A 15,703-nucleotide genomic window follows, 5' to 3' on the forward strand; every position below is an offset into this window, starting at 1 on the left:
CACTTCAAATAATTCCTTAACAAAGTAGCTTTTGATGTAAAGATTGCCAGCCAACTAGCACTTCACATCACAACTTGTGACATTGTTCAGGAATCTGGGAATAAAGCCAATACATAATAAATTATGCATTGAATAAAACCAAAATATAATGAATCATGCATTAAGAAGCCAGCAATTGCGGTTAAAGTTGACACAAATCATTAAAAAAACTTTATGAAATAATGAAAGAGCAACTGAGTGGCATGTTGCTGAGATGCCATTTTCCTCCTGGAATATCCTCTCCATGATGGCTACATGTAAGATGACCCCAAATCCAAACACGTGTTTTATGGGAAAAATATAAAAATGTGATGTTGAAATCCCACTAAATTACGATCAAACTCAAATCTCTTCACACAGCAAATAAATCTGCTTCATCTCAAGGGATTTCATTTAGTGGGAAAGATGATGTTGAAATCCCAGTCACCACTTTTCATCATACTAAATAGAAAAACTTATCGTTCAAAAGAACTGCTATTTGATGTTCTCCAAGACCAAAAAAGTGGCCAGCAGACAACTCAACTTTACCATTGAATTGCTAAAAGAACTAAAACAAGTATCTGTTTCTGAACAAACTACATTGTTCTGACTGACTGATCTGTCCATACTGAGAATTATGAAGCAGAATGAGCTTCAAGCCCTTTGCACCTTCTCCTTTAGATGATTTCTTTGAAGGGCTTTGGTAATACCTTTCCTTCAAAACTAAATCGTCCGAGACAGACCAAGTCTGTCCTCTAGGAGAGCTGTCAGCCCACAAGAACCTCTCAGAGAAGGGGTTCACCAGACTGTCACGACATTCCTTGGCTGTCTCACAAATCAACCCCTGAAACAAACACAAATACATTTTCATTTTCTAGTGTAAGAATACGAAGACAGGGAGAGAGTTGATAGCAACGTACCTCTGACATGGCTTTAATCTTCAGGGTAACGTCATTAGTTAGAAGGATGAGCTGTCCATCTCTATTCATTTTCCTATAGGAAAGAGCATATTCAAGGATATGGTCTTCCGCTGTTGGTGAAACAATTTCTAGAAAACTTCCATGAGCTGGAAACGGAACTGAGCTTCCTGTCCCACACGGAAACCCTTCACTTCCCTGACTGAATCGTGACTGGGGAGAAGCAGGTGGGGTTGGTGCTATGCGCCTTCCCTCCTCCATTGAGCTCTGGACATGAATCCACCATGGTGTTCTCACCATACACTCTTCTATCCATTCCAACACCAATGATGCCTCCGTTTTCTTTCTAAACAAGCTACTACGACGCTTTAAACAATCTAGTTCCCTTATCACTGATGTTATAAAACAGACACCGATATTTGTCAGAAAAGAAAACATATAGCTCTAAAATTTAGAACAGCAAGAGAGATGATATTGAAAATTGTTCAAAATTTATTTACCCATTTTTGGAATGACCAAATGAGTCCCCTTGAGACCTTGTAAAAGCTGTAATGACTTCCTTGACTCCTTGTCCACAAGAGAAGCTGTATCTGCCACCATAGTCCATCTTCTCTTTCCATCTCCAGTGAATTTACTCTGCAAATGAACTCCATTTATTAACCTAGTTTACAGGAGCGAAATGTTAAACTTAAAACAGAAGAGAGGTTGGTCACCTTCCGCATAATTTGAGAACAATTAACAGAAATACTGCTTCTTGTAGCATCATTAGGGACTGAAGCTTCAGAATTGCTATTTCCTGAGAAATTCACAAGTAAAGATTGTAGTGGAACTCTTTCTGCCTTACACTCCTCTAGTACCATCTCTTGCTTGAATTTCACTTGATTCCTTGAAGCTGGTATAGCTAATTTTGTTTGTTGGAGAACTCTTGGTGTCTGGTTCTCTTTGTCTGGAGAGGCGATCATCTCTTCTTCTGGTTGCTTATAGGGACTAAAAGCAATTTTTGAAGAGGATGATCTGCGTGAGTTGGAAAGTTGCGTTTCTTCTCGTTTACCCTTCTTTTTCAAGGACTTCAGCAGAAGAGTATTAGGTGAGTAATTCTCCTTGCCTGGGGTAAGGACTTCTTCTGCTGCTTCTGAACCAGGGAAAATAGTCTTTGAGATTGATCTATTCTCACTATTCTCCTGATTCTCCCATTCAACATCATCTCCTCTATTCTTTTCTCTACTCCTACTTGTTTGAAGCTGAAGAACAGCTTTGGGTTTCCCTCTTCTTGACCAGATGTTACGAGAGCTCTGTTTTTTCTCTAATCTGACGTGAGAGCTCTGCAAGTTCTCCTGGTTTTCAATTGAAGCAAGTACGGATTCTGGGGTCTGGCATTTTTTGCTATCTATGATCTCAGAGAGGAGTCCAACTGGAAAAGATGAGCTCACAGATTCCGCTGCAAGGAGCGCAGAGCAGATGCTGGTGTATTCACTCTGCCCATGGTCATCCCTTGAAAGATTCTGGTTTTCCACTTCAAGCATATCATCAGCAGCATGGTCATCAGAACATGAGGAGTTCAGGTTTTCCAGCAGATTTGTAGTGAAATTCTCTTGGGTACCTTCTTCATATGTTGGGTCTAAAGCAACAGCATGGTCATCAGAACATGATGAAGTGTTCAGGTTCTCCAGCAGATTTGCAGTGAAATGCTCTCGGGTTCCTTCGTCATATGTTGGGTCTAAAGCAACAGCATGGTCACCAGAACATGCAGAATTCAGGTTCTCCAGCAGATTTGCAGTGAATTTCTCCTGGTTTCCTTCTTCATATGTTGATTTTAAAGAAACAGTTTGGTCATCAGAACATGCAGAGTTCAGGTTCACCAGCAGATTTGCTGTGAAATTCCCTTGGTTTCCTTCTTTATATGTTGGTTCTAAAGCAACAAGATGCTCTAGAATCTGGTTTTCTTTTCTGACTTTTTTACTGTCATTCTCTGAAAGATCTTTTACAGGCAAAGACAAGTTCACCATTTCTATCCCATGAGAGAAGATATTAATTGGTTCATGGCCTTTCCTCAATAAGCTTCCATTTTCTGTTGCTCCTAGCATCTCAGAGGCTGAATGAGATTCCACTTCTGCAGTGGACAAGGAAGAAAACACAGCATTGATTTCTCTGATCATTGAACTCCCTTTGGTTTCTGTCTCCGGCAGTTCTTGTCGAACAGAAAAATATTCAGGGCTCTGGTTATGTCCATCATATTGCCGACACTTGGTTTCCGAAATAACTCCCTGGACAGTTGAGGGGCTTAATATATCCTTCACATTATGGTCATTTCTGAATGAGATTTCTATATCTTCATTTGCATCGTAAAACAAAGAATCCATGCTTTCATCAGGCACTAAAGCAGCTGACGAGATCTCTTTCTTTGCAATTGACTCACAAATCTCCTCACAATACAAGGAGCCTACATCCTGTAATATTAAATCCAAAGACTTTGTTTCTCTATTTTCAACTGATGTAGAATCCATGGCCTGCACAAAAGACAACCAAGAAAAATGCATAAATATTAATCAATTGCATTTTCTGCTGTGCCACTTATCCACAATTTGGTCCGCTTCAACGACAATTTCTCACCTGATATCTTTCAGCATCTTTTCCTGCCACTTCCAGTGAGCCTTTCTCTTCAACAGATTCTCTTTCAGTTGCCATTAAGTTCTCATCCTATACGATCCCAACACAAAGAAGGTCAAAAAGAAAGACATAAATAACTAATATTTCAAGAAAAACCATCAGTCAACGATTAAACTGCCTCAACAATCAACTCTGGATTCTCATCAAACAAATTGTAAGAACAAAATTTGAGAATAACTTACAAACATCAGGTGGACATTCTAGATATATACAAACTAAGGCATGATTCTCTCACCTGAGACATTTTCGCCTCATTTTCTTCTTCAAGCACTGGATTTTCCTCTCGCTTCTCTTCAATCATTGCCATATCTAATGGTGATATAAATGGGGTTTCCATATCATATGCACGGCTCAAAGGAACCCAGTGCAGCCTGTAGTACCTAGTTGAGCCACCAACCCTTATTGTATCACCTTCATTGAGCTCTACACGAAACCCCGGCTCAATCTTCTTCCCTGAAACCCAAGTCCCATGGACTATACAAGAAACAGGAACCCCATCAAAAACAAATTAAAACCCAATTTGAAGGTGCACAAAATTAATGAGAAAAACATATATAAAAAGAATCAAGTAACAACTCAATTGTCACATACTAAACAGTAATTCAAGAAAGAAAAAAGAAACTATAAAAACCAAATCCAGTGACAACCCAAATAGAGCAACCAAGAATCCAAGAGCAGATATCCTATTACGGCGTAGTAATACAAGAAAACATCAACCAAGAATCCATCAAAAACCTGATTCAGTGATAATCTAAGAGCAAGAGAATTGACTAAAAAAATAAGAAAAGCAATAAAGCAACCCATCAAGAAGAAGAAACCCGTAAAAAGAAAATTCAGTGACATTCACCCTAAAAGTACATAATAACGCAAGAAAACATCAAGAATCAAGAACCCAGTTCAATGATCACACAAAAATGTCAAAGAACAGAAACAAATTTAGCCTAACAACATATATTAAACAAAAGTCAAGAAAGGAACGAATGACATCAATAGACCATAAAAAACAAAGGAAAGCCCACTAAAATCTACAATGAAACTAATATAAAGGAAGAAAACTGAAATTACCTGAAGATAAATCTGTGACAAAGAGCTTCTGTAAAGAGGGTATTGAATTGATTTGAAGGTGGAATCTGCTAATGCTAGGGTGATTTAAAACAATATTGCAATCTGGGTGTCTACCAAAAGTCAAGATTTCTTCAGTTTCTTGAACTGGGTTCTCTTCATTTTCAATGGACGGCTCTGAAGATGTTGGTGAAGGTAATGGTGACTTGTCGATTACAAAAATGTTCTTGAGAATTGCACCGTTCCTTAGTACTGTAAAAACTGGGATCTTTCTCTCTTCTTCTTCTTCTTCAGGTTTTTTCTCTTTGTTGCTTGCCATTTTTCTTGGGGTTTAAGAAAAATCCCTCTTTCCTGGGTTTCTCGAGAGAGAAAGCAGAATCTTGGTTTTAAGGAAAGAGACAGAGAGGGGTTTTATATGGTTATCTTGTGGTGATGGAGAGAGGAACTTCGATTTTGAATTTTTATTTTGAAAATGGTGAACGTTAGGGTTTTTGGTGTTACTGCAACGGCTATTTATCTCCTTGCCTTGCTGGACCTATAAAGATTAGTCATTGCTGGTGTCATGGATGATTGTTGTTTAAACCGATCGTGGGCGTACATATGGCAAGGTGAGGTCAACGATGTCTTTTCACAGAGGGAAGACAAAGACAGTACTTGCTACGTGTCATGGTCTGAGAGGCTAGACGTTATGGTATTGTGGAGGCTGTACACAGTTAATCCAAGTATTCCTACTTTTATGGGTACATACATTGCCTATCGGTAAGAAAAACATAATCGAAGGTTCCAAATCCAAATGCATGTTTATTATCATCCAAAATATAAAATTTTAATAACCCAGCAGGATTGTTCCTATGATTAAGCTTTTCTTGTAAGGATTCAATTCTCCTGCTACATAAAATAAAATAAATTTAACTCACTCAATTTTATTTATAAAATTCAAACTAACTGAAAGAAAAACTGATTCAATTTGACCCAATGAATAATCAATCTAATTTAAAGAAAAATCAGAATAAAAAATGATTTAATTTGACCTAATGAATTCATAATTGACCGAGATAAAACTCAACTCTCAACTCATTAATATATATTTTTTAAAATATTTATGTCAAAACAATATTATTTAATTAATTTTACCCTGACCCATATTGAGTTTTATAACTGTGCACCCAGAAATGCTAACTATTTACCTTTTACTATTAGAATTCAATCCTCATCTTAAATAGATGCAAGAAAAACTGAATTTTTTTTTGGATGAAAATGGATTCTTTCTCTATGAGAATCTTAAAACAGGAGGAGAAGGATCGATTTGGTATCAAAAGAAAGAGATAGCGGAAGGGAAATTGTTTTCTTCAATATCCACGCTCAAGCATGCCAGAGATAGCAATCACAGAGATGTAAGCTTTTGCTCGGTGTTTTCCTGAGAAACAGATCTCTAGTTATTTTCCTGGCATTCACAAGAAAGCAAAATATTGGACATGAAAGTCACGATTGCAGGTAGTTTTTAAATTATTTTTTACTTGAAAATATATTAAAATAATATTTCTTTTATTTTTAAAAAATTATTTTAAACATCAAAATTAATCTAAAAATATTAATTTGAAGTAAGGAATAAAATAAAAAAATTTCTAAATTTTTCAAAAATAAAAACAAAAAGAGAATTGACCTTGTTATGAACTCACAGTTCTTGTTGCTTGCAAGGCCCGAACACCACAAAACCTAAGATGAGAAAATTCAGGACCCGAAATGACTCATGAATGGCTGCAAAGCATATCACAAGAGGAGTAATTGGATTATTTTTAACTAATTGATCCACTGGACGTAAAATGAACTAGTGTATAATGCAGGATTGCACATCCCAAGTTATATTTTATACCATTAAAAACTGAAAAGAACAAAAAAAATAAAAACAAAAGATTTTGTGAGATAGAGTTAAAAAAACATATCCCCAATCTAACTTTAACCCCAAAACTGCCTCAAGGGAAGGAGTGGCTCTTCAATGTCTCTCACAGAGCACCAGGCAGGTGAAGATCAATCCTGCTTGTTACTTTCACGAGCCAGTCTAGCACGATGTCTTAGCTCAGCCCTTTTCCAACGAACGATCATGTAACACAAGGAAAAGAGAGTGTTTATCTGCAAAGACATAATAGGGTCAGAACAAATTGCAGGAAATGAAGCAGATATGAAATGCAAGCAGATTAAAAAGGTGACTGCAAACACTCACCAGAATAATGGTTGCAATGATAAGAAGAGGCCCAGACCAGAGTACCGAAAGAAAAAGTCCATGTGGATCAAAGTAATTCTGGCTTGCAAAGCTCCTCCAGTTGTCACCCAAGACTCTGTTAAGCCTCTCTGATAAGTATACACCAGCCACTACATGACACCAAATGACTAAACAGGATCAGATATCCAAGGATTTCTGCATTGAGCATGGAAATTACAATAGAAGAACACATCAGTGAGTGTTGCATGAACTCGGATTCCGGAATAGGCATTGACCTCACCCACAGCCCACAGAAATACAAGCTGATAAAAATTTGTTATTGGGGACTGAAATGATTTTTTTTTAATTTTTATTTGGCACTGTGAACTACAAGCAGTGGTTAGTCAACTGGAAAAAAACTGATTTTGGGAAACATGGTGTTGTGACCTAAAAACCTAGCTTTAAGTGTCTTTTATTGTCAGCATGAAGAGTTTAGGTGACATTTGTGAATCAACATTGAAATTAAGCACCTAATACAAACATGAATCTAGATGACTTTTTGACTCCAAAAATGGTTTTCATTTGAAGGCTCTTGAAGCCCATAACAGTAATTTTAGCTGTCTTACTTCCAAAATCACGACACGGACAATCAGAAACAATTAGTTCAAATTTCTAACATTTTGACACAACCACACACAGACACTGTTTTAATAAATTCTGCACGTCCTCTTAGAATCATTTTGTAAAATAAGTCTTTAATGATATAGATCAATCCAAATTACGATTAAAAGTCCAGCTCTATGATAAGCATCTTTACAAAGTTCCATTATCATTATTAGATGGCAATATACTGTCCCACAATTCTCATGCCAAGAGCACATTACTGAAAAGCTATTACTATTAAACTGCTATTCCCATGTTCCACAACTAATACATGCCATGTGTTTTACACCAGTCCATAACTTTGGAAGACAAATTAGCTTCTATAGACTCATATAAGATAGTCAATCTTTTTTCTCTCAGACATACGTTGTTTTCTACACACATGCACTGTATTTAAGCGACATTACTAGCAAATTCCAAAACATGTCATCATATAAGAACAAAGCAATTGCAACTGCCATACACATCAAATCTCAAAATGTCCAACAAGGCCCAAAAAAGCTTAAGCTGCATTTTCACAAAAAAAAAAAGCTTTGATCTTGCATGGATAATTTACCTAAACTTCAAAAAATCTGACAACCCATTAGTGCATTCAATCCAAATTTACAGTGAAAGAAAAAAAGAGGAAGAAACTTACAAGCTACAAGGAAAAAAGACATCTGGAAGTTAATATGTTTCCTTGAAACGACTGTTAGTATCAGCAAAGCCAAATGGAATCCAATCAAACCCATTAACCAAGGTTCCTGTCCAAAACAAAACACAACAAGAATTCAGCTTCTTCTCAATATAAACCCTAAAAATCTTTTTTAAAAAAAATAAGCAAAAAATGGGTACCGTCCAGTCAACGGCGTGGAAAAAACCGATGAAATTATCAATGGCGGGTCGGAATCCGGATCGGAGCTCCGATGAGAGTTTCTGGACCAGATCCGCCATCTGGTCCATGTGAGCTTCCAATGCTGATTTCAGCTCTTCCATTTTTCTCTCTTTCAGTCTTCAACTCTGCTAGGTTAACACAGGATTCTACTTCTACTTCTTTCGAATTAGCCACGTCACCAAGTTTTTGCGGGATGACCAATTAAACATGTCCACGTTGCATACTTGCTAGCATTAGTTATTAAACCCTCTAATCGACCCAATAACCTGTCTCCACCTAGCCTGAGCCGAGTTTTCATTTGAATTGTTGACTCAGTCAACCTTGAAATACCTAGCAAGCCAACCAGTAACTTGAAAATTGACAATGCACAATTAAGCATGTAGTTTAATTTTTTTTTTGTTTAAAATAATGTTATTTTAATTTTTTTAATCTAAAACGATATTATTTAATTAAAAACCAACAGACCCTTGACCCGGATTTCAACAGGGTCGGATCCTATAACTACGCTCACGGGTGGATTTTGACGATTCACGAACGACTTGTAGTTTAAAGGCAGTTAATGACTTGGCTTTAGAATGCAGAAAGTGAAGGTCTTTCCCACCACCCCTAAAACTTGGTGAATTGTGAGGAGAATAAACTTAAATTCTGATATATATCCCAAATTTTAATGCTATTTTTTTATTAAACTATTTTAATGTTGATATTATTATAAGGTACGTACTTACGTAATTAATTCATGAAAACCTATTTTTTTACAAAATATATAGTATTATTCCCTCAAAGAAGAATAATATATGCAACTTTGTAAGAATAGTTTCTCAAACACAATTAATTAAATGCCGGCTTTTTTATAATCATTATTGTTATTATTATTATTTATTATTATGAAAACTTAAGTGCATATTTATAGCTGCGTTAATTTTTTTATGAAAACTTTAATTTGTTTTATTTAAAATTAATTTTTTAGTATTTTGAATAGCTTTAAAGTATTAATGTCAAAAATAAATTTTAAAAAATAAAAAATTATTAATTTAATATATTAATAAATAAAAATATATTTTAAAAATTAATTACTACTATATTACCCAACCACCCTCGTTATTGCTACAACTACTTGGATGTTAATTTCTATGCAGTGATGAAAAGGACTTTTTTATTTTTTATTTTTTGATGTATTGTACGTGGAGGACAATAATAGAGTAAGTGGTTACTCACTAACTAATGTGGCCCGAGCCTTGATGTGGATTGGAATATTTTTTTTTTAACAAAAAAGAAAAGTATAAATACCAAAACAAATTATAATCATAAGCTAAAAATCTTGTACATATATTTAATTAAATAAATTTAAAATCATATGTTATAATAAATGTAAAAATAGTTATTGATAATAAGTAAATATTAAATTAAAAAAGCAGATATATATATATATATATGTGTGTGTTTGTATGGGATCTTGTAATTTGAATAATGAGTTCGATTGTGTTAAATAACTTAATTTATTTTTTAGAATCAATTTTTTTTATTGAATCATATAAAAAACACGTAAAAAAAGAGGGTCAAATTAATTCTTTTTTTTAATGCTAAAAAAATATTAAAATATTTCTAATGTGTTTTCAAAAATAATAATCATAAATTTAAAATCTAACATATTTAACAATATATTTTTATAAAAATATTAAGATAAAAATATATCATACCGATCTAGATAAATTCGATGGTATTAATCAAATAAATCTACTATCCCAATCATAAAAACAAAGAACATTGAGGCTGGCAATTAGCCCAAAAAATGGGGTTCGGTCGAAGCTTCTCTGAAAAGTAAAGAAGTGTTGCATTTGAGATAAGAATATCTTCAAGTTAGTCTTTTATACCATGAAAGTCTTTTGATTAAAAATAAATTATCTTGTTTGACTGAAAAAAAACTATAGAGTAATTAAAGATATATAGAAACACATTTATCTTATTAATTGCAAGCCAACCACTCTCTTAGATAATTAGTTTGTCCTCTTTGGTTCCATCTGGGGCAGAAATTATCATAATTAGGGCATTGAACATTGCCACAAGCATGTTTATTGCTGGGTTCATGTGTATCCTCACCATCAAGTACTCCACAAAACGTTAAAGCTACGACATAAACATAAGTAATTATGTCATTGTGGCGTGTGGGAAATTTAGGGCAAACCACATTGGATTTTATACATAAATTGATGAGATTCATATGGCTAATTGGTTTGGTTTTATGCAAGTTCATGCACCAAAATGCTGGGGAGATGGGGAACAAGCTAGGGATGCTTGAGTTCTATTAATTACTCTAGCTCAGGCCAAAACTAGCTCTATGATCATTAACTAATGGGAAAAAAGAAGAGGAAAATCATACTATATAAATAGCTAATTTATAAGTTATATAATATTATTCACTCTTGCTAGCATCGATCTTTTATGGGTTGGTGAAAAGACATTATCACAAGTTTGCGGGGATGTGAAGTTTACTCCAAGATGGATTGATCATGGCAATATCTGACAGAAGGCATCCATTTTCACCTTCCCATGAGAGATCCTGAAAAATATATGGTTGTCCTTTTGTATGAAGTTGAAGGGACAATCTGTTCCCAAGGTCCAAATCAGAACTTTTGAAAAAGGGCAATGATTTTTTTTTTTTTTTGCTTGAGAAAGAGAGAGAACAATATCTAGTAGGCTAGGTAGCAGGATGAAGATTAATTTTAATGTAATTAGCACAAAAAAACATGCATGATCATGGTAAATACTCTATTATTTGATTGAAGTTACAAAAATCATGAATATGTTAGCTGAAAATTGCAATAATGTAGCAACTATCATACACAATGCCATGCAGAGGCAGTAATTAAACACCTATCTTGCCATCCTAGAGAAATAGCTTTCCCATCATCTCTTTCAAAAACCTTGAACCCTCCACCACTCTCTCCATCAAATTGAAGAGGACAATAATGGGTTCTAATTTTCAAAAGAAGCTTGGCTTGTATCAAGGACTTGGAGCTATGTTTCATGCCTGCAAATCCATGACCCTCCATCCTTCCTTTCCATGTTTCCATCTTGTCATATCTTGGACAGTTTGCATCATCTTTGTCATAGTTGAGCATGCTTTTGATCTCTTTACCAAGATGATTCTTTTCGATGCTTAATCTCTCTGAGCTTTCTAGAGGAAGAAAATCATCTAAAGAATCAAACATGGCTGCAAAATAGTGTAAGGACTCCATGAATCTTGATAGAAAGCTTCTTGGGCTTCTGCTACCTTCTTGCTCCGCCAAGACAACAATGGAGGGGTTAAGTGAACGTATTGATTTTAATGTGTCAGATATCTTCAAAGAATCATTCAAAGTATTCAAATGAAATACTAAATTCACAGCAACTGTTTCATTTTTCTTTTTCCTTAGGTTGATGAGCTTAGACCCCCTTAACAACCCTTGGAACTCAAAGACAAGATTGCGAAACCCTTTCGCAAAGCTGACTAATCTACTCTCAGTTTCTTGCAATTCTTCCGCACTTCTTCCGAATCCAGTTATTCGCAGTGAAATTCGGTTGCCACTGCTGGCCTTTTCGGAGAGAGATTGTATCAGAGAAGGCCATTGAAAGCCGTAGGAGACGTCAAAATCAATAACATGCAGTGCACTGTTGTTATTATCTTCTTCCTTCTCATAGGCCTCAAGGATAGCCTGGTTTGCAGTGAAATGAGCGAGCTGGTAACAAGGAGACACCCTGTAGAGATCTGTGAATGCCAAGAACTCTTCTTCACTCGTTGGTTCCTTCATGATCATGTCGTAGAAGGGAGATTTCTTGGTGAGGAGCCTTGCAGCCAATCCATCAGCAAAATAAGCAACAACCCTTTGCACCGAGTCACCGGTGAAGGAGACACTTTGATATAATTCTGTCAGATTCTCCAAGGCTGAGCCTACATTGTTCTCATCAGCTGCTGTGGCAGTTATGAGAAGCAAGTGAATCAAATGAAGCCCTTTGCCAGTTTCTTCAACAGCTGCTTTCTTCTTATGGTCTAGTTTTATCATCTGTTCCCTCATTTGGAGTAGCCGATATATCTTCGCTTCACTACAACCCTCGTAACTTTTCATCAAAGGATTGAAAACATGATCTGCCCTTGATCTCTTTCTCTTCCTTTTCATGTCACCACCACTTGAGTCTGTAACAGTTGCCAGGCTAAGATTCAAGAGTTCCTCCTCTTCTATGTCTTCCATCAATGCAGGAGAGAAATGAAGGAGAGAAATATTGCAAGAAGTAAATTTTAGGTCAAGAAAGAGAAGATGATCACAGTTGAGTTTTTATCGAAGAAATGGGGCGTTGGAATAAATCATGTATATTCCATTGTGTCATTACATGTAAATAGGACCGAAGACTAGAGAGATTAGAGGTAGGAGATTTTTTAAAAAAAATAAAAAATAAAATTGACTTACCAATAGGGAAGGTGGAGACAGAAGATGAGCATCTTTTTATTCTCAAAGAACAGGTGTCGTAGGTCTAGAAAACATTTCGAAAGTTTTGTGTTTGTCTAAAGGGATGCTTTGAAAATACCATGGGAAATGGAGTTGTTTTTCTGAGGGTCTAATTTGGTAGTTGTTCGGAAGTTGCCATACACGACATCATGAAGTCGACAAAAAACAGCTGGGAAAATGGGGAATCCAAACCTACCGTTCTCGATCGACGACTTGTCCTTTCTTTCTTTTTCCTAGATGCCATATGCTAGTGTGGTTAATTTTCTTGCTTGAAATCTTGTCCCAGATTTCTTCTTTTACTGTAGCTTGAAAAGGGAGTTGAATTTGGATAATACTTTCCAGCTAGAGAAATTCACTCAGCTTTCCATGTGCATTATGTAGCGGGAACAATCTAAAACTTTAAAAATCAAATGACAAGTTGAGAAATATAAACAAAAACTAGCATAATTAATCATATAAAAGCACATAGAATTTATATAGTTTGGAAATTTAAGCCTACACTACATGAGCGAGTTGATCAAACAAATTCACTATGAAAAAAATACATGATTATAAGATTACAAAAGTTTCCTTTCCTTTTTCTCTTCTCTTTCTAGCCAACAAAGTGTATAGAATAAAAACACTCGTAAAATAAATCTTACCCTAAACTATAATAATTTTAGGTTTTATATGGACTTAATATATGGATATTTCTTTTCTTACTTAGATTCACAATTTAAAACAAACCCAATAAATCTCTCTCTTGACTTAAATTGAGTCAACTTATGAAACTTGAATACCTCTTTAATTGCCTTAACCAAACACCTCTTAAGTACCACACAAACCAATCAATTTCAGGTAACGTTTGAACTTGATTATAGAGATATACTTCGTCAATATATCTATAGGGTTCTCAATTATAGTAATCCTTCTTCACTTATAAAACATCGTGTGACATGATATCTAGAATGAAGCAATACTTGACATCAATATGCTACATCATTTACTGGTAAATTTGATTCTTGTCTAGATGAATAACACTCTTATTATCACAGTACATAATAGTTAACTCATGTGATAAACCAAAATTATCAACAAAACCTCTCATTTTTAAAGTCTCTTTCATATCACTGTCAATGCCACATACCTAACCTCGATTGTAGACAAGGTAACAATGGATTGAAAAATTACTTTCCAACTAATAGCACACCCCGAGAAAGTGAAAATATAACCTGTCAATGATATCTTTCTATTCAAATCATTAACATAATCTAAATCTATATAACCCTTAACATTATTTTTAATGCTACTACCTTTATCATATACCAAATCAATATTTATACTACCTCTAAGATAATAGAGTATTCATTTCACATCCTGTTAGTGAACTTTACTAGGATTTCCTATAAACCTGGTGACCACAGTAACAACATGTGAAATATCTAAACGAGTGCAGACTATAATATACATAATGTTTTCAACTACACTAGCACAAGTAATACCTGACATTTGCTCTTTCTCCTCTTCAATTTCTAAAATAAAAATGAAGATAACTTGAAACAAAATGTAAATGGAGTATTCATTAACATGCAGTCATACATGTCAAAATGTTTAAGTACATTCTCAATATAATTCCTCTATGACAATTGTAACTTGCCAACACTTAGATATCTACTTATCTCCATACCTAAAATCTTATTGGTTACACCTAAATCCTTCATTTTAAACTCACCACTCAACTAATCCTTCAAATTGTTAATCTTAAACATGTTCCTGGAGGTAATCGACATATATTTATCATACAACAACAAGTATACAAATAAATCAATTGAGAGCTTCTTGAAGTATACAAAACTATTATAATCACTCTTAATGTAACCATGTCTAAGCATAAAAGTATTAGACCTTTCTAATCATTATCTCAATGACTGCTTCAAGACATGCAACGAATTCTTTAACAAACACATATGGTTTTCAGTACCTTGAGAAATGAAACTCTATAACTGATGCATATAAATCATCTCCTCCAACTCATTATATAGAAAAGTTATTTTGACATTCAATTGCTCAAAATTTAAGTCAAACAAAGCAATTATAACAAGCAATACCTTGATATAACTATGTTTTACAACTAGAGAGAACACTTCATTGAAATCAACACCTTCTCTTCATGTAAAGCCCTTAGCAACTAGGCGTGCTTTAAACCTTACACCCTTAACCTTTGAGATTCCATCTTTCCTCTTATTAACTCATTTTACATCCAATATTGTTTTAGCCATGTGGTGGCTTAATAAGCTTTAATGTTCGATTCTTAAAAAAAAACCTCAATCTCTTTATTCATAGCAACATCCTCTAAAAAGATTTTTTTTTTTTTTGCAAAAAATTACTTATTTATAAGAACAAGTCTCATGAACATCAAGATTTCTTGCAATATTCAAGGTAAAATTAACTAAATCAACATAACCATATTTAATTGAAGCTTTTATCGGTCTTTTTTATTTTTCTATAACAATACTATAAAGTTGTTCTTCAAGTGTATTTTTCTCAATAATAACTTGCACCACTTCATCAACTAGCTCAACGAAAGTATATTTCTATATTATCTCTAAAGCTCTAACCATGAGTTTCACCTACTTGTTAGTATTCTTGTTCATCTCAATATTAATAGCATTCGACTTTTTTTTTCTTATGAAATATAGCAGATTCATCAAAGGTCATATCCCTAGCTACTAATAATAAAACTTAATAACTTAGGATCAAGACACCATAACTGATATCCCTTCACTCTAGATGTATATTCTAGGAATACACATTTCCTCGTTCTCGACTTAAATTTATCTTT

The 15,703-nt window shown here is 34.6% G+C and overlaps 3 protein-coding genes across 5 annotated transcripts; all 3 read right to left on the bottom strand.

Moving 5' to 3' along the window:
* Positions 1-369: 369 nt before the first annotated feature.
* LOC133669811 (FHA domain-containing protein PS1) lies at positions 370-6,474 on the bottom strand. 3 transcript variants are annotated; one of them, XM_062090117.1, is made up of 8 exons: positions 6,344-6,474; positions 4,668-6,108; positions 3,838-4,076; positions 3,546-3,632; positions 1,649-3,442; positions 1,436-1,571; positions 939-1,327; positions 370-862 (listed from the first exon to the last, which is right to left on the bottom strand). In XM_062090117.1, the coding sequence occupies exons 2-8, from the start codon at positions 4,981-4,983 to the stop codon at positions 587-589; spliced, it is 3,237 nt and encodes a 1,078-aa protein (XP_061946101.1). In that variant the 5' UTR covers positions 4,984-6,108; positions 6,344-6,474; the 3' UTR covers positions 370-586. The 3 variants fall into 3 exon arrangements, with proteins under 3 accessions (XP_061946101.1, XP_061946099.1, XP_061946100.1); XM_062090115.1 differs by having other exon boundaries at positions 4,668-6,081; positions 6,344-6,463; XM_062090116.1 differs by having other exon boundaries at positions 6,328-6,440.
* On the bottom strand, positions 6,433-8,537 carry LOC133669813 (uncharacterized). The gene is made up of 4 exons (XM_062090120.1): positions 8,362-8,537; positions 8,165-8,270; positions 6,886-7,034; positions 6,433-6,794 (listed from the first exon to the last, which is right to left on the bottom strand). The coding sequence occupies exons 1-4, from the start codon at positions 8,500-8,502 to the stop codon at positions 6,693-6,695; spliced, it is 498 nt and encodes a 165-aa protein (XP_061946104.1). The 5' UTR covers positions 8,503-8,537; the 3' UTR covers positions 6,433-6,692.
* A 2,613-nt stretch (positions 8,538-11,150) lies between these two features.
* LOC133669589 (GRAS family protein RAM1-like) lies at positions 11,151-12,953 on the bottom strand. Its single transcript, XM_062089788.1, has one exon. It carries the CDS (start codon positions 12,625-12,627, stop codon positions 11,236-11,238), a length of 1,392 nt encoding a protein of 463 aa, XP_061945772.1. The 5' UTR covers positions 12,628-12,953; the 3' UTR covers positions 11,151-11,235.
* Positions 12,954-15,703: the final 2,750 nt, after the last annotated feature.

Source organism: Populus nigra, chromosome 12 (genome assembly GCF_951802175.1).
Source record: "Populus nigra chromosome 12, ddPopNigr1.1, whole genome shotgun sequence".
Lineage (NCBI taxonomy): Eukaryota > Viridiplantae > Streptophyta > Magnoliopsida > Malpighiales > Salicaceae > Populus > Populus nigra.